General features: G+C 43.7%; 5 protein-coding genes and 1 non-coding gene across 6 annotated transcripts; 2 read left to right on the top strand and 4 right to left on the bottom strand.

Annotated features, from left to right (window-relative positions):
* Nucleotides 1–2,844: 2,844 nt before the first annotated feature.
* O0I10_012911 (uncharacterized protein) lies at nt 2,845–3,985 on the top strand (the record flags this gene model as incomplete). The annotated part of the gene is made up of 7 exons (XM_058492794.1): nt 2,845–2,970; nt 3,052–3,129; nt 3,192–3,338; nt 3,400–3,456; nt 3,510–3,723; nt 3,782–3,925; nt 3,966–3,985. The coding sequence occupies 7 exons, from the start codon at nt 2,845–2,847 to the stop codon at nt 3,983–3,985; spliced, it is 786 nt and encodes a 261-aa protein (XP_058336436.1).
* Nucleotides 3,986–4,006: 21 nt separating this feature from the next.
* On the bottom strand, nt 4,007–7,294 carry O0I10_012912 (uncharacterized protein; the record flags this gene model as incomplete). The annotated part of the gene is made up of 10 exons (XM_058492795.1): nt 4,007–4,120; nt 4,185–4,340; nt 4,406–5,039; nt 5,110–5,471; nt 5,536–5,727; nt 5,790–6,352; nt 6,408–6,582; nt 6,644–6,920; nt 6,977–7,224; nt 7,292–7,294. 10 exons carry the CDS (start codon nt 7,292–7,294, stop codon nt 4,007–4,009), a joined length of 2,724 nt encoding a protein of 907 aa, XP_058336437.1.
* Nucleotides 7,295–7,436: 142 nt separating this feature from the next.
* Nucleotides 7,437–8,483, bottom strand: O0I10_012913 (uncharacterized protein; the record flags this gene model as incomplete). Its single annotated transcript, XM_058492796.1, has 1 exon — nt 7,437–8,483. One exon carries the CDS (start codon nt 8,481–8,483, stop codon nt 7,437–7,439), a length of 1,047 nt encoding a protein of 348 aa, XP_058336438.1.
* A 264-nt stretch (nt 8,484–8,747) lies between these two features.
* On the bottom strand, nt 8,748–13,805 carry O0I10_012914 (uncharacterized protein; the record flags this gene model as incomplete). Its single annotated transcript, XM_058492797.1, has 15 exons — nt 8,748–9,063; nt 9,145–9,586; nt 9,654–9,811; nt 9,870–9,930; nt 9,995–10,081; nt 10,146–10,758; nt 10,825–11,019; nt 11,080–11,243; nt 11,324–12,069; nt 12,142–12,668; nt 12,734–13,051; nt 13,178–13,249; nt 13,310–13,386; nt 13,451–13,519; nt 13,604–13,805. The coding sequence occupies 15 exons, from the start codon at nt 13,803–13,805 to the stop codon at nt 8,748–8,750; spliced, it is 4,047 nt and encodes a 1,348-aa protein (XP_058336439.1).
* A 303-nt stretch (nt 13,806–14,108) lies between these two features.
* On the bottom strand, nt 14,109–16,953 carry O0I10_012915 (uncharacterized protein; the record flags this gene model as incomplete). The annotated part of the gene is made up of 13 exons (XM_058492798.1): nt 14,109–14,147; nt 14,210–14,421; nt 14,480–14,546; nt 14,607–14,871; nt 14,931–15,037; nt 15,104–15,253; nt 15,310–15,648; nt 15,717–15,877; nt 15,936–16,197; nt 16,255–16,340; nt 16,425–16,629; nt 16,687–16,856; nt 16,929–16,953. 13 exons carry the CDS (start codon nt 16,951–16,953, stop codon nt 14,109–14,111), a joined length of 2,088 nt encoding a protein of 695 aa, XP_058336440.1.
* Nucleotides 16,954–17,761: 808 nt separating this feature from the next.
* Nucleotides 17,762–17,832, top strand: O0I10_012916. The gene has a single exon. It is a non-coding gene; the product is annotated as a tRNA-Gly (tRNA).
* The last annotated feature ends 98 nt before the right edge of the window (nt 17,833–17,930 follow it).

Genomic DNA, 17,930 nt, shown 5'->3' on the forward strand with positions numbered 1-17,930 from the left:
CTTTCACACAAGGTGCAGTTGGCCAAGCCGAGCCCATTGCTCTAATAAAAACCCCACGTTTCATTGTAAAGTTTGGAGATACAGGCACCTTTATGTTTGTAAGCGTGATGCTATGTGAAGAGTGGTCTTTGTTTAATGTAAAGTAGCTAGACCCTGACAGAGCAAAAGATGGAGAGGGACGTGTTTGTGTAACACAGCTACTTTGCATGACTGGAAGGATTGATGGAGTATACTTTATGGTCTATCCACAGTAGTCCATATATTGCGCGCTATCAGCCATTTCCTCACAATCAGCGTTGTTGCAAAATCCACTGCATGTGAACGATTCTCCTGCTCCAGCCGAACATTTCCATCATTCAAGTTTCTTGATCTGAGCCGATTTGACTGAGCTACGCTAGAACAGCAAACCTGAAAATTAATGAATCGCAGACCCTGCGAATGTCTCCGTCTTTCAAACTTTTGGACGCTCCCATTCAAAATTTTCAAATGAAGTGTGAGGTGTCTATTATGAAAAAGTTGATCAGCATGCTCGAGAGCACCCTTCTGACCAATTTTCAAGTTGGAGGTAGGCAACTTCGGGGCGGTGGGCCGTCCGCTCTTTTGATCCCATCATCCACCATTTGGATCGCCCCCGCATTTTAAATCTTCACAACGAAGTCTGCGACTTTTAAATGAATGAAGTTGATCAGCATGACCCAGCGAACCTTCTGACAAAGTCTCATGTTCGAGATGGGTAATCCCAAGGTAATACATACTATTTCCATAGATCATGAATCCGGCGCTGCCATGCTTTCCGATCTCCATAGTAAATCCCACATTGTACCCTCCCCTTCAATATTTTTAAATGAACATGAGGTCTTTTTTAACACAATATTGATCAGCATGTCCCAAAGCACCTTGTGTGAAAGTTTCAGGTTCGAGAGGGGCGATCTCAATATCCAAGTTTGAATGTACAGTGTGTACATGGATTTATACAAGAGGTGTCCGCCTATTTAATTTCCACTTCTTCCACTCACACTTTATTCCCTCTTCCTCCCATTCTCAACTGTTGGCCCATTCAAGTATACAACTAACACCTGCGAACGATTGTCCTGCTTCAATCCATCATGTCAATCCTACACTTGCCTTGATCCAACTGTCTTTGGTTGAATGGCGAGTTCATGGCGTGTACACAGCCTTCTTGTTACTCTTCTACAACAATCGAGTCTCTTGACACAACACACGCGCTTGGACCCCCCTCTGCCATGATCAAACGTAACAGCATTCATTCCAGCAGTTGCTATTCGCTCCATTGTCTCAAACAGCGTTCACAACCTTGTCATTCTACTACAACACACGCTCTTACACGTTCCTCTGCCACAACCAAACGTAACAGCACTTGCCCGTAGCAAGGTCTTTTGTTACCTGCAGCAACCTGCATTGTGACCTTTATAGCATGAAGCCATTGTGTAAAAGCAACTTTATTTACGTGTAACAACTTCCTTTGGTGCATACGGATTTCAATGGATGATGTCTTGTCAGCTATCAAGCACCCTGCAATACAAGCAATCCTCACCTGGTTGAGCTGCGATAGAAACGACCAAGAAAGAGATAGACCAACAACCGGATGGGAGAGCAAGCATACCGGCGGCGATCACATGGCTTTTTTCAACCAACATGTTGGATTTGATGGATGGACGCGATCAAGTGCAGTGATGAGATATCCTGGAATGTTGCTGTGGTTGCTTGTCGCGTTGTCAGCAGGAAGGATGGATCATGTCACGTGGAAACGGCTAAAGATGATGATGGATTGGATGGGATTGATGTGATGTCTTATACCTTTGACGAAAGAAGGTGTCTTACAGCCATGGATGGTATTGGAAATACTCTCGTCAACGCATGCAGCAGCTATTTTACAATCATGGGTGAAGGATGGTTATGACGGCAGCAGCTAAGAACGCAATGACACAATTATCCCTGTTTACTCTATGTGATTCACCCGTACCTTATTCAATGTCCAATGCTGCTCCTATATCATATTTACTTTATAAACACCCACACACCATGATGTCCCATTTTTCGACTTTTATTGAATGTAAATTGTATTTAACATAATGATTAAAGTATCATACGATCAGCTTACACGTACAAGATGTGGATCACTTTCATGGAAACATAAGTAGGATGAACATCAAATCCTCTCGGATCAAGAAAGTTGAGGGATGGGAATGTTGAGATGGAGCAGGGTAATCGTCCACACGCATTGGATTGGGCAACAGTTGGATATGGGAGGTAAAGGCTATTAGCTCGCCGTTGATGTAGCTGCAAATCAAGTAGGATGTGCTGATATGATCGCTGTGGTGAAGAATGTTCCAGGGAAGCTGATTAAAAGGTAGTTTCTTATTGTAAATATGGATGGCCAAGTGTTGCAGATTCCTTCAAAGATGGATTACTACGAGATTGTAATGCGATTGCGTACACGTGTAGAGTAAGCTTATTGAAAGATCGATACTCCATTAAACCATTCAACGAGAAGTCAACGTCTACGAGCGAAGCAAGTCTTATCCTTATTAAAAAGGATGACATGGCTTATGTGCAATCAAATGTTGTCAGTTGGATGGACTCTTAGACATCGTCTCTAGTATTGTTGGCGCTAGTTACTACGCTAAAGTCATCGATCCTGTATCCCACTTTTTCCTCTTGTGATGCTATACCCATTCCATGAATGTGTCTTTTATTTCAAAGTAAGATCCTTCAACATGCTATCCAAGCAAACTAGCGAGCTATACACAATACAATAATGTCCGCATGAAAAAAAGACGCGTGTGTGTGACACAAGCGCAATACACAACTTCTTGCACAACAATGGAATCCCGAACGAACAAACGCAAACGAGTCCCTGACCCTGCTGATCAAGAATGGGTCAAACCTGCCAATGTCCCCAAAGAGTTACGAGATTGCGTTGCCAGCCTTGCATCGACAGTGAATACCGTGAGTTGTTGTTTCTTTTCAATGTTGTTCCTTTGCAAAGTTGAACTCAATGAGGGACGCACGCACCCACCTTTTACGTAGCTCCAACAATCAGTCAATGTACTCAAGGATGCGACTGCCGATTCCGGACGTTTACGGCGTGTAGTGGCATTTGAAAAGGTGAAGAGAGGATATGAGTGTATACAATGTTATTATTAACATACCCTCTTTACGTTATCTAGAAATACGAGGTTGTCTCTGAAAATGAGATCCGTGATGCTCGTGCCGATCTTGAAGCCACGATACGACCCAAAGCTGAAGAGATTCTTGCCGAGATAAGGAAACAGTTGAAAGCAATGGCGCAGGAAGAAGAGGAACTACAAGCAAAGGTAAGTAAATAGTGAGTCCATGGAGGATGCGAATGATTGATGTGTGCGTGTGTGTGTTTAGGTGGATCAACAGGCTGAACAAGTAGAACAAATGCGCCAACAACAACAACAACAACAGGTATGCATGGATGAGAATATCATCGGGTGTATATATTAAAGCCATGTTTGTAGGCATCCACATCTCCACCACCGCCGCCGCCACCACCAGCATCATCAGCGACTCCAGATAAAAGACCTCAATTGACCCAGCGTTTGGAACAACTCAAGCTTCATGTCAAGAATGAAAAGCAGCGATTGGACCAATTAACGAAGGAGGCAGCAGAAAAGGAGAAGCGATCGCATTATTACAAGACACATATGGCAACAAAGGAAATGAAAGAAAAAGGTACTTTTTTTACATTTATCCCATGTTCAATCCATGACAGTTCATTCTTTCTTTCCAGTCTCATCCACGCCATCATCATCTCAAGCACCTTCCACTGTATCAAGACCATCCATGACACCCGAGGTAATATATACCCTTCACCCTACTTCAAAGCCAACCCAATCCAACCATGATGATGCTAGGAATCACGCATGTTCAAACGGTTCCAACTATTATGCACAACATTACGACCTGAGGACAAGGAAATGGAACAAATGCTTAAAAGTTTTACAGAAGAGAATGGCTAATTATAACGTTTGATAATAACACGTGCATCGGTGTCGTGGATAAAGTTGTGTTTGGAGAAAAGTTGCGAGTTGAGGAAGTATTCAATGTTGTATATTTTCATGAGACGGGCCTAAAATAAGCGGTGTGAGTGGAAAAGGGAAGGGATACATACACACACACATGGACACACATACCCTGCTTTCGAGATCCTCTACATCCACCTTAATCTCTGAAGGAACCGCCCGGTGGCGAATTTGATGCAATCGAGACTTTTCACGGCATATAGATTCCAAGGTAGAAAGTAACAATTCGTCTCGGTCTTGGGCACTTGTAATGTATTGGCGGAAACGCTACATTAAGAATAAAGATATAGGTGAGTTTGCTATTTGCATAGGTTACAGTGGCCATTGTTTACCTTTCTCAGTGTATTCATCATGCTGAATTTCTGTGCGCTGATGAAGCTTTCCAATGCCACCTTGATAGCCATATCGACATCATCTGATCGTACGTATTCTCGAAGGTGCATTTTGGCGTGTGCTTCAGCTAATCGGACCATGGATTCCAAGTGACGTACGGTGATGGGGATACTACCGCTGACGAGGGACTCGCGACGTAATTCGGAATACAGGCGTGAGAGCTTATCTTCGTCGAGTTGATGCAATTTGGGATGGATCTTTTCACGAGCATACATGATGTACTTGCGAAGAATGTCTTGAGGAATAAGATCAGCGTCTTCTTCGGCGGGCAAGGCATGATCATTGTTGGCGTCAAATTGTGGATGGCTGCGAATATGGCTGCTGATCACATTTTCGGCAAGAATATGGTCTTGTTCAGGTTCAACCGTGTCCTTGACAACACAAAGGACATCGAAACGAGATAAAATGGGTTCGGTCAATTCGACGTTTTGTGCAAACGGTATGGATGCATTGTATCGACCACGAATAGGATTGGCCGCTGCAATCACTGAACACCGAGCCTGCAGCGTTGTGACAATACCAGCTTTGGATATAGAAATCGATTGTTGTTCCATGGCTTCGTGAATGGATGTTCTATCCACACACATGAGGGGTTAATATCATCATCTCCCTCTTCCCCTTTCTTTGGATATGCCCATTTTACCTGTCAGCGTCATTCATCTTGTCAAACTCATCAATCAAACAAACACCACGATCAGCCAATACAAGCGCACCACCTTCAAGTGTCCATTCCCGAGTAATTGGATCCTTGTGCACAGAGGCTGTTAAACCGACAGCACTGGCACCTTGGCCGGTTGTGAATACTGCTCGATGGGCTGTCTTTTCGATATACTTTAGGAATTGCGACTTGGCGGTACCAGGATCACCAAGCATAAGGATATTGACATCACCACGAATTTGATGCTTGCCCTGAATATTCTTGGGAACACCACTAAAGAGCGACAAGGCAATGGCTCGTTTGATATCATCGTGTCCATAGATGGATGGCGCAATGCTCTTCATGATCTACATACCATGTTGCCAATAAGAATACCATTCTCTTTTACAACTCGTTCTTTTTGAATCATACCTTGCGACCAATCCGCTTATCCTTGGCCATGTTTTGAATCATCTTTTTATCATCGTCGGTCAATCGATAGGCAGCAAACATGTCCTCCTTTTTGTTGATATAGTTGGCTTCAATGATGGTGGCGAATACAGGGAAACCATTCTTGGTACTCAATGACGCATCAAAGTTGTTTCTGTAAACACCGATCACTTCCTATATGACAAAGGTGAGTCCTCTTGTATAATAAATCCACATGCCACGTCCCCAATACTTACAATTTCTTCACCAGGCTTGGCAGCATCAATAAGATCCCACAAGCAAATAACTTCACGATGGCGAGGAAGACGACCAGGGGGAACGGTACCAGGGCTTTCTTGGATGGTGAGCTTTTGATAGTTGCGGTAGACTGTTTGCTCCATGTTGACGTTGAAAGGACCTTTGCTTTGACAGCTGGGACAAGTACGAATCTTGATTTCGCTGTGAATATCTTGATAAAAGGGGCCGAGCAATTCGTTACATTTGCCGCAGTTGTATTTGACCCATTTGAGCTGAGGAAAGACACCGGTACGACGTGTAACAACACCATTGACACGAACAAGGCAATTGAGTTGGCTCTGACGCAAGTCGCGAAGGGTGTTGACAGTAGGCAAATCGGTGATGCGGATATGGATTTCACGATGAATGCGTTCGTATTCAGGATATTGCATCAAGGTCACCTCAAGAGCCACTTCATCGAGAATCTTGAACATGGCAATGGGAGCATTGGCCAAAAAGTAGGCAAGCACAGGTTTGCTTTCCACCAATTGCTCATAGTTGATTTCAAACGATTCCTTGTTGCCTATATTCTATCCATTAATCCAATGATTCGTTTTTCTCTCCCATCATGTACTTACGTTCACCCATGTCACGAATACGTTCACCATAAACTGAAGTACCATGTTCATCCACATAGGTTTGCAAAAAGTTTTTGAATTCACGCTTGACGGCTCGTCGAGGTGCTTCTTGGCTGACCCATTCACTGATACTGGCAGTCTTGACATTACGCAAATCCTCCAAGGACATTTCAGGCTAGAAAAAGAATTTTTTGACATCAGTGAAACATGTTGTATAACACACACACACAACATACCACAGCACCATCCTCCATATCATCCAATGGATCCACGTCATAATTATGTCTGCGTCGAGGACGAGAAGTGATGATAGGCATGCCGGCTTCTTCTTCATCATCAAGGCCATCCATAAAGGCATTGGCAAGTCGGCCTTCACGTCGACGAATCTCCACATCACGGCGTCGTAGTTGAGCATCCACTGCGTTGCGTGTAGCAAGATCCAAGGGATCATAGTCTTCTTCATCAAGGCCTCGTTCTTCATATCGATCCAATTGTGGGTTGACCTGATAATCTCTATGACAACAATCAATCCAACTTTGCCACCCCTTTTTTATATGTATCGTCTTTACCTTTCCATGTCAGAGCCAAAGAGATCTTCACCTCCATCGGATTCAATGGCTTCTTCATCGTCAATCACGTCGTCAGCATCGTTACGGTATTCGATTTCAGAAAAGAAGGGCGCTGGTGACGAGGGGAGCACTTCAGAGGGAAGAGGATCGGATGGCAAAGGTGATCCAGGTGCTGCTGCTGGAGAGGCATGGTCGTCGTCTGCACCACCCTGAAGACTGTCTCTTCTTCTTTTACGATCGGAACTTGACTATACACGAGAGCACAATGAGCATGCGTGGGGGGCATTATGACCTTTCAGAGACCAATCAACCTACCATTTGGTATGTGCGCGTACACGCGAAAAAGTGTGTTAAGAAAGAGAAAAAACAACTTTAGCGCGTTCCTCGCGCCGCCGCCCTGAATCCTCTCCTCTCCTCAATCCGACAAGTAGAAAATGAGCAGTCAACTGTAGCTTTTTTTTTATTTGCCTTTTTTCTTTTTACAACATGGAAATCCTTTATCCAAAGTCGGTCGTTGATGTCGGTTAAGAGCATCTTGCCTTGCGAATCCTTTTTGACAGTGCTGACAAATATAAGCTTTGATACCCGTATGAAGCCGTGCATGCCTATTACGATCATGTTGCCTTGCAAACTGCTTTGGACAAAAGGCACATGCAAAAGGCCGTTCCAACGTATGTGTACGTTTATGCGATTTTAAATTGTATGGCCGAGTAAAACTCTTGTTGCATCCTTCCACATCACATGTAAACATACGACGCCGGCATTCAGTTTTGGTGACTTTGGTGGTGGGAGGAGGAGGAGGAGGTCGACGTTGTTGTTCCTTTTGGTTGATTGTTGTCGATGATGATGATTTCTTGGGCTTTGGAAAATAAAGATTGACCATATTGGATGCATAAGGTGGAACATGCTTGATACGTCGACCACCATTTTTTCTTTTAGGAGAATCATGTTGGGTGGTATCTTCAAGTGAGGAGGGAAAGGAGTGGGTGGTAGGGGGGCATATGACGTTATGGGTGGTGATGGTGCCATCATCATGGTCATCTTCGGGACAGTCAACGGGCCGATCAGGTTGTAAGAAATTGTTACATGTCAAGGAAAGGGCATAGGGAGAAGAAGGAAATGACGGGGTAGGTGATAAAGATGCATGGGACATGTTGCTGGTAGTAGTGGATGATTGTGCATCTTCTAATATAGGCAATGTGACAGGTGGGACATAGGGACCATAATATGATGGATCATTGTTATCCATGGTAGTGGTGGTAGTAGAAGTAGCAGTGGAAGTGAAGGCTTGTTGTTGGTGGTGATGCATATGAGAAAATTGATGCGGATCATTTTCATGACCGGCGATCGGGGAAGATGTAAATGTATCTTGGGAGAATGATGATAGTAGACAGCTCAAATCAAACAAAGGGTCATCATACATGGTGGTGGTAGTGGCACTGCTGTAAGGCATAGTAATAGTAGTAGTAATAGTAGTAGTGGAGGGTACTTGTTGCGTTTGATTCATATACAAAAAGAAGAGCAAGAAATAAAAACAGGTGATGTGGTAGTTGTCCTTTATTTGTTTTATCCAATACATTGTCTCGCGCGAAGTGCTATGTCCACCAAGGTGGATCGCGCGAAATACGTTTTTGGAGATTGAGAGAGGGGGGCGCAAAAGTAAGCCAATGTTGAACCATTTTGTATCACCATCGAGTCAACTGGGGAGAAAGAGAGAAAACAAAAGCAAACATACAAAGGAGGAGAAGAGTAGAAATACAACATCTTTTTATTATTCTATTCTCTTTTGATCAATTCGTTCAGCTAATATCTCATTACAACGAGGTCCTGCTCCTCCATGGCTGTTGTTGTTGTTTCGACATCGTAATTGTTCATCGATTAACCAGTTCCAGTATTCATTTTCAAGTATTCGACGATCCATAGCATTGAGTAATTGAAACGCTGTTAAAACTTCATAGCGTAAGGTACCCAGGCGTTCACGGGTATACTTGAGTTCTGCACCCATCAGTTGATGTCGCGCGCTAAACCACGTGTGTTTCCACCCCACCGAATTGCCACCTCGCTCAGCTTGGAATGACTTGTACAACCTAAGTGTAACCCATCCATCGATCCAGTTAATGGGATTCTTGCATTGACCAACCATCATCTCGTTCACCACATTTACTTACCTTGGATTAACATGCTCAAGGGTGATGTTGCCTTGCGCTAGACCCTCTTCCAAATCCCGTAAAAAGACGGCTCGCCATACAATATGGGGTGGTTGCTGTTGTTGTTGGTGGTGGTGATGTTCACTCACCATCGTATCATTTTGTAACCCTTGATCATGTCTTGGCGAACGCCATGAAAAAAGATACCCAAACACCAAAAAGATCACAATAGCAATGATAGAATGAATGGGCGAAACAGACCACGGTGTTTGATCTCGTTCCTTTGGCAATCTCGTTGCTGCTGATGTTGTTGCAACAGGCGTGGTGGTGGAGATGCCTTCATGAAGCTTTTCCTTGGTTGCCAATTTGCCAGAACCAATCAGTCGTACGTCCGATTGAAGAATGGGAATCAAGGCGTCAATAGTATCATTCATGCCTTTCATGGCTGCTCGGCTCACCATCCCTAATGGTAATAATACATATCAATCAATCCACCACCACTACAACTATAGCTCATCTACCCTAGTTACCTTTGACCATGATGCTCTTCAGCCACTTAATGCCGATATGACATGTTAATTGGCAACTGTGGGGTGACACGTGGGTGATGCAATATTTTATGCACGGCTCAAATGCATCCGCATAAGGTAAACTCGGTGTCTTGGTGATACTGAGGATTGTATACGATCTATGTATGACACAAAAGATGAGGCTGTGCGCATAAAAAATAAGAGCTAGAGATTTACCGTGAGTCATCCTCGGAAAGAACACGTTGAGATTCAATCACTTCTGTATCTCTTGATTTCACTAAAAAGGGACGAGGCATCACGTGAGACAAAGAAAATAGTAAAAACATGCACCTTTTTCTTACCCATTGGATTATTCAAGGGCATCACATAGGTTAATGTTCGCTCCATGACATGATCGCTATTTGATGTCCATGCCGAGATGGTAGGATCTACATGTACAAAGATCAGCTTTTCGGGTCATACTGGGATGGATGATGATCGCGTTCTTCTTACCGCTATTTTGTTTGGCGGCATTCAATTTGAACCATAATCCATGTTTGCCGGCTGCTTGTCCACTTTGCTTTTCTGAAAACATGTATTGGTACAATGACTTGGCACTTGTAGGGAGGGTAATCTTTGCAATCAGCTTGTCCAAATGATCGGTGCATTCACATGTGACGGGTCCTTCTGGAAGCGGTTTATTATTATCGGCGGCATGTTTGTTGATGGATTGCTTATGACCACCACCACCAGGACCTGGTGAAGATGCTGTAGAGGGTGGTGTTGAAGCTGCTTCCATGGCTGCTGTCAATGCATCCGCAGCTGCAGATAAGCGGTTTGTTGATGATGATGATGCCGTTTCTCGTGTTGCTGTTGCTGTTGTTGTATCTTGTTCATCATCACCTATAGGTTTTTGTTGTTCAGCACAAGGCGATGCGGGACCTGAAGAAGATCGATAAGGTCGACGTTGTTGACTTGGTGAATGTGGATAGGCTTGAACCGTGAGTGGCGTAACAGCGGCATGAATAGCACTGGCAGGTGTCACATGGCTGATAGGGCGTCTACCTTTGTTCCTACCGGATACAATGCTACGTAGCACATCAAACAGCTCTTGTGTGCTCTCTCCCTATTATGTATATGAGCACGCATGGTCGTACTACTACAACACCCATCCTTGAATAAAGCTCCTTACCTCTGATGACTTTGAATTCTCCACAGCGATCCGTAGTCTTTCACCCACAATTTCGGCATGCTCTAACCAAAGACCAAAACAAAAAGTCTTTGGTGGTTGCGACTTTGTTTCCACATACATCAACATGCCATGAGATGAACTTGATAATGCACGTTCCAATCGGATGGCTTTGATATTTTCCAAAGGAATCACAATCTAAAAAGAAGAATGAAGTCAACATCGTGAGAGAAGCAAGAACACCAACACATGACTCACAGTATTAACGCATGTCATCAACGTGCAGCTGTAAAACCATAATCTGTTTTGTGTCACGTATCCTCGGCCACTGTAACCATATTCGCTGTCATAAATGCCATGATCGTCCTCGTTCGTGGTATTAGCGTTTGCTGTGGGTTGTCGGTACAAGGATGCCGAGAAGGCTATAACATCATCATCATCATGTATGAGAAAAGTGTAATCTCCTCCTATATACACAATAACATGCCCCCATTATAATTACCTTCAATCACCGTTTCATCAGTAGGTACACTTTGAAAGATTCTTCGTAATTCCCGTTGTCTTGATGCCAACTCGCCTGTATACCCATTCAATCGCACCACAGGGGCCTCCATTTCAACATGCGATGGCCAAACAACAAGCATACCAGGATCATTTGTGAATGTATCGCCCCCATTGAAATAGACATCGGTACCACTACTGGTACTGGATAATGCACTTAGACCCGATTTGATCCATGGCATACCCCATGATGATGTTGAAGCGGGTGAGCCGAGTTCATTGTTGTTAGTGTTGGCATTAGTTGTTGTAATAGGTGTATTGGAAGAGGAGCGTGCTGGTATTTCAGGTGATGGTTGTTGTTGTTGTGGATTGTTGGATTCGGCGTGTGGTAAAGAGGATGACGATGATGAGGCGGGTGCTGGTGGTAGTGAAGATGAAGGTGGTAATGAAGGTGCATTTGCTAACATGAGTGATACAAGCTTGGCAGTGGTGGTGGATGTCGGTATAGAAACGGGTTCTCGTTGTGAGGATGACGAAAGTGCCGATAACAAGGGTGAATTGGACATGATTGTCGTACGTGTTGAACAATCTTCTAATCGAATATCAAGCATGGATCGAGATATAAGCAAAGGTCCTGGACTCTCATCTTCTACTTGTGGTGGTGGTGGTGTCGATGCCTTGTGGTCTTCAATAGCACGCATCCATTGTTGCATTTCATCTTCCGTCTCCGCTTGTACCATGATTGTACTAATGATGATGATGATGGTAACTTTTAATCTCTCTCTCTCTCGTCAGCTGATTTCTCATGCATGCTCTTACCTATCACCATTTCCCACTTCAAAACAAAAGCGACGGTCCATGTCGGGGATAACATGACAATCACAATCCGCCAACTTTATCTTGTCATTGATGGCAATACATCCTTTGACTCGGTTGATTGTTGATACAGTGCATGAACCAAAATATCCATCACGTACAAAAAACCATCGTCGCACCCAAGAATAACGTGCTGGTTTTCCAATGATGATGCGTGTGTACAAGTATCCTTCCTTGCATTCATCAAGCCATGCCCCACCATTACCAACAATAGAGCTTGTTCGACGCAAGGGGCTACTGGATAATTGGGGTCGTGGGCTGGGACTACTGCTGCTGGTGATGGGATTTGTTTCTGTTGTATTATCCATGGGTGGTGGTGGTGGTGGTGCAGCATCCGTTAAATCACCATTGCTGGGTGTTGAATAATTGCGTAATGATCGTTGTGGTCGAACACGCCGTATCATCATGTGTTCCAATAGCTGTGTTGCTTTGCTGATTTTCTCCAGCTGATACTCGCTTGTCGCTTTACTCTATATAAAATTGGATATCAGCTCATCACACACACTCCGCTTGCATAAAAGTTTGAGACCCATACCTCATCCAACCATTGTTGCCATCCAGGCAGCATCGATCGTGATTGTGTACATGATTGTGTTGCTTGATCAATCTCTTCGACTTGAGCAGCCATCGCGCATGAAAAACATTCCACCAGCACATGTTCAAGATTGGCTTTGAAGGCAATGATCCGAAGAAAGTAATCCTTGGACATTTTAAGGAACGACTTGCGTACATCATAAGCTTGAAACGCATCCTCTCTGAGTGCACTCGCTTCCTTGGTCTTGCTCAAGGCGCCATAACGCTGCATCTGGGCTTCGTATTTATCCGACATGCGTTCGTATGTCTTGCGGATTTCCTAAAAATAGACATATAGATATCATCACTCCCCATCCATACGTTTGATGATGTGTGCGCGAGGGGTGGGGAGCCAAGTATGGGGCTCTCAACATACGCCCAGTCCCCTTTCACAAACCCAACTAACCTTAAAATCCTTCAATTCATGCTTCATAAACTGTTGTAATGGATGTAGCAAATTATCTTCCAGATCCGATACCTAAATGAATTGCCTTATCAGTACACGTAATGCATACATCTTTTCTCTTTTCCCTTTTACCATCTTGGTCTTGAAAGCAAGGTGGCATTGCAGAATGCTTGCAAAAGTATTAATGATCATGCCTGCTACCTGTGGGTCTTTTTGAAACATTAACAAAACTGCCTCTCTTTCTTTCTCTCTTGCATTAATTGGACACGTTACCAATCAACGACCCATCCAGATTTTGTGGCAGAATACGTTTGCAGAGGTTGCTTGTCTGTGCGTTGTATTCTACATATACACATGTAGATGCATACGCATTAGAAAGAGATTGCATTGTTGTATGTGTGTGTGTGTCACAAAAGGATACTTTACTGATGACGGCGTCAATGAATTGTTTCAGGGCTTTGGTAAAACCATCCACCCATTTTTCAAATTGGTCGATTTGTTCTTCAAGATGAATGATGTTGGATTTCCATACTGGCGAGTCGAGAATGACATCGTGTATTGTCCATATGTTCGTTGGTGATGAAACAAGCGTCGGCGGAAATGAGGTAGAGGAAGAGGATTCCATCATTGTATGTGCGTGTGTGTGTGTGAATGTTGGTTTTTAGTAATAATGGATCAAGACAAATGAAACATAAGAGAAAAGAAAGAGGGTTCAAAAGATTGTAGGGGGGAGGGAAGGGTGAAGGGAAAGAAAAAAGGTTGGGGGATCAAATGTCGATGGGTATATAGCATCATTGTGACTTGTCCCGGAACTCGTCCCGCACAACTGTGTGGTGTGCGTTGCATGTTGTGCTACACATGATATGATGGCGCATGATGATGGTGGTGTTTTTAAGTTGGTGTGTTTATTGTGGTGCTTTCTTGTGGTCTACTACACTGATCCAACAATCTCATCCGCTTTTTGCAAAGCCTGCATAGGAATAACGTCAGCAATGACACGCTTAAAAGTTTTAAAGTAAAACAATTCCCTACCTCGATCATCTTTTTGCATTCTTTTCGTCGTTGCTGCGTAAACTCAGATTCCTGCAACAAATCATCCAACACGTCGGCCTTGTATAACTCTGCCAACAACTCTCCTTGTAATCCCTCCTTTGCGCGGCTGACAAGATTCAACATGACTGCCTTGGGAACCATGTCAATCATTGTTCGCTTGACGATATTGTAATAGGATTGAATCAAGAGCTCTATATACCAAAAAATTAGTAAATGGAATACGGTTGCCATGGTAATCAATCCACATACTGATCACTTCAGTCTCCATGAATTCACGTTCGGAGAGGGATCCAGTGGCCTTAAGAGATGTGGGTGGCTATTGAAATGAAAAATGAGCTTTTATCCACGCATTCGATGTGTGTGTGTGGTTACTTACAGCTTCCATCATGCCTGCAGCCTTTTTCGTCTTTTTAGGTCCAGAAAAGAAACTTCCAAAGAAAGAACCACCATCAGGGTCAGGGCTATTGGTGGCACTTGTTTGCAAGGCGGGCATTTGCTTTGAAGACTTGAGTGCGTCATTAGGGTGCTGTTGATGTTGTGAAGGCTGATTCTTGGGAGCCAATTGATCGTTCACCATGGCAATAGCTTGATGACCGTTCAAAAAGTCAGGATGTGCGGTATTGATATAACAAGCTTCCATGCTAATACCATATAAATCAGCATCCTATTCATCGATCACCTTTTCCTAAACCACACTTACGCAACGAGATCCGTTACAAGCTTGTTGGTGGGTAACATTTGCTTTTTAAAATAGGCAAGAACGACTTGATAAAACTTGTCTTTGAGGGTAGGGAATCGCTTAAAGAACTAGTGATAGGACAACATGGTGAACCACAAAGAACTCCAAATCACCTTCATCATCATCATCCATACCTGCTTGTTCAATAGCTGTCCAAGGATTCTCACAAGCTCATCATAGACCATATTAATGCAGCGAATACTTGGGTCTTCCAATCGTTTGATTTGCTTCTTGATGATCACTTCAAAGGCAGTTGTTGCAATAAACAAGGCTGGCGATGATCCCTGGCATAGAGTCCGTTAGTTAACAAGAATCATGAGAGAGAGAGAGAATAGCTTACAGAGGAGTTGTATAAAATGGTACGAATATCAGCATCCTTGATTTGGTCCAAAGGATCAATCGACTTGACACCATTGGCGTATAACTCATGGAACACAAAGCTGATACGTGCACCTCCCGAAAGTTCAAAGCTTGAAAGGTCGTTCGAGTTACCATCAATGATTGTTCTGAATTCGGTACAAAACTCGGTGATAATGTTGAGCACCAGGTTGGCTTGATGAGAAGAGCTATCACCAAGAGGATCGCCCAGAGTTGCCAATTCGGCTTGATACTTTGCCAAGGCGGATTGAATCTTGGCTTTGATTTCAGGAAGGGTGTTTCGAATATGATGCATCAAGATCTATATATAGGTCTATGATCAGTAAAACTTGACCCATCATCATGATCATCATCTTCATCCTTGCTTACCATGTTGAGCTTACGAGCCAAAAAGGGGGTACCGCAATACTGGGCTTTGCTCTTGTATGAAGGATGGTTCTCGAAATACTCTCGTTCAGCATCCAATGCCTTGGTGATCGACTTTTTGCTCTCAATATCCCGCTGGCCACGGTTGACAACAGGCACGTAACCTAGGATCATTTTAATGAATACCCATGCAATGTTTTTAAGGGTGGCAAGCCAACTTACCCAAACGCAAAGGAATGACACGACCCGCCAGGATATCAATAACATCAGTGCCTTGGTCCATCAAATCAATCTTGGTCAACACGCCAATGGTTCGAAGACCTTCTGGATCCACCTCACGTGCCAACTTTAAGCCATCCGAGTTGGCCAAATCACTGTTTGCTGCGGTGACTGCAAGGATAATGGCATTGGGCTTGGTGATATACTTGAGGATCATCTCGCGGATTTGTTTCTCAATGTCCTTGGGTTGATCACCAACAGGGACCTATTACCACTCAATGAGATGGGATTCCTTCATATGCATATATGTACATGGACCTACCTTTGTCAAACCAGGAAGATCCACCAAGGTCAAAGTCAAGACGTTGGGAGAAAAGATTCTGAGATTGATGGGCTGTGGTGAAATACCTACATATCAATCATGTGAATTTAATGTCATGTCTCTTACACACCCCTCTCTCAATGACCCTCTTCCCTACTGCTGATAGTTACCCAAATTCTTTCCAGTCTTCAATTCAGTATCCTTGACGATTTCATCTCTGATCTTGTCGAAATCATAAAACTTTTGGCCTGGCAAGTGAAGGAACTCGCCCCATTCATCGTGATTTTCTTCAGAGTCACCGCCGCCATGGTTGTTGGTCGTAGTGCCGTTCGCTTTACCCGAGGAGGTGGAGGGTCGATTGATAAGTTGTAGCACCTAGTTCGTTGTCAATAGATACATACAACCCCAAATGAGGCAACAGCAACAACTTACCAAAGGACGACGAGTGACAATACCAGTGCCTCGAGGAAGGAAATCTCGGCCGACAATATTCTCGAGTACAGAACTTTTACCACTGGATTGTGAACCAATCACGGCAATCTGTGGTAAATCAACGGGGTTGTGGACGCCAACGGTGGAAAAGGCATCTTGCAGCTTGTTCACTACGCGTTTCATCCCAGCCCATGGGTTATTATAAAACACTCAACAATGCTCAGAGATGGCCATGGCAATACCTGTCTTGATCAGATGCGTGTCCATTGCTTTTGTAACGGCGGCGGATTGGAAAGAGTGAAAGGGCGAGGAAAAAGGGGTGGAGAGTGTTGGTCAGGAAAGGACTAGAAAAGGAACGCCGAGGCTGCCATGCAAAATCGACCGCTGAGTTGGTTTAGATAAACCACGAGTTCTCAAAAGATAAAGTCCTACAATGCATACATTCATTGCTTCTAGCTATAAATGATGGTATACTTTTTTCCTTTACTTGTCAGAGCTTGTAGTATGATTGCATAGTAGTACATGGACCATTTCGATCGCAAGGTCTTTTGTTACAACAGCGACAATCTAGAACATCAAAAATGTCAAACACAACAATACACCCTCGCTGCTGGTATCACTCACCATCTACATACTTGACATTCATTGGTTACTGTTATATGCTACTACAATGATCCTAGGATAGAGATATATATATATTTGTACTTTAGCGATCAATGCTTGTTATAAAATGGCTTTCTAATAACACACCAAATGTTGATATGATTCCATTATGTATGTAAGCTGCCAAATGGGCGATGCCACATTTAAGCTTTATGCAATGGCACTTGCAGGAGGATGGCGGTTGTTGACCACCAACGCTATATACCAAATCTCCGACCAATGATTGACAACCTACTTCAATCTATGAAATTACTTTCTTTTGACCTTCCCAAATGCCTCGTTTTACCTTTCATTGAATTGCTCATGTCATCCGCTACATTATAATACTGCTTTCGTGTCGATTGGACGACCTTCCTTTTTGGGCAAGTGACCTCTTTGTGGTGGATTCCGCTATCGAGAAAACAAGAACAAAGCGCGGATGGTTTAGTGGTATAATATCCGCCTGCCACGCGGATGACCCGGGTTCGATTCCCGGTCCGCGCATCTAGCTTGCCTACAACAGCCGAATTGGCTGGTATTCCTTTTTGTTTTTTCAAATTGTCGTAGGTCATGTGACCACGTGACCTAGCTTTTGCTCGTTC

The sequence above is a fragment of the Lichtheimia ornata genome, assembly GCF_029851405.1.
Source record: "Lichtheimia ornata isolate CBS 291.66 chromosome Unknown scaffold00177, whole genome shotgun sequence".
NCBI lineage: Eukaryota > Fungi > Mucoromycota > Mucoromycetes > Mucorales > Lichtheimiaceae > Lichtheimia > Lichtheimia ornata.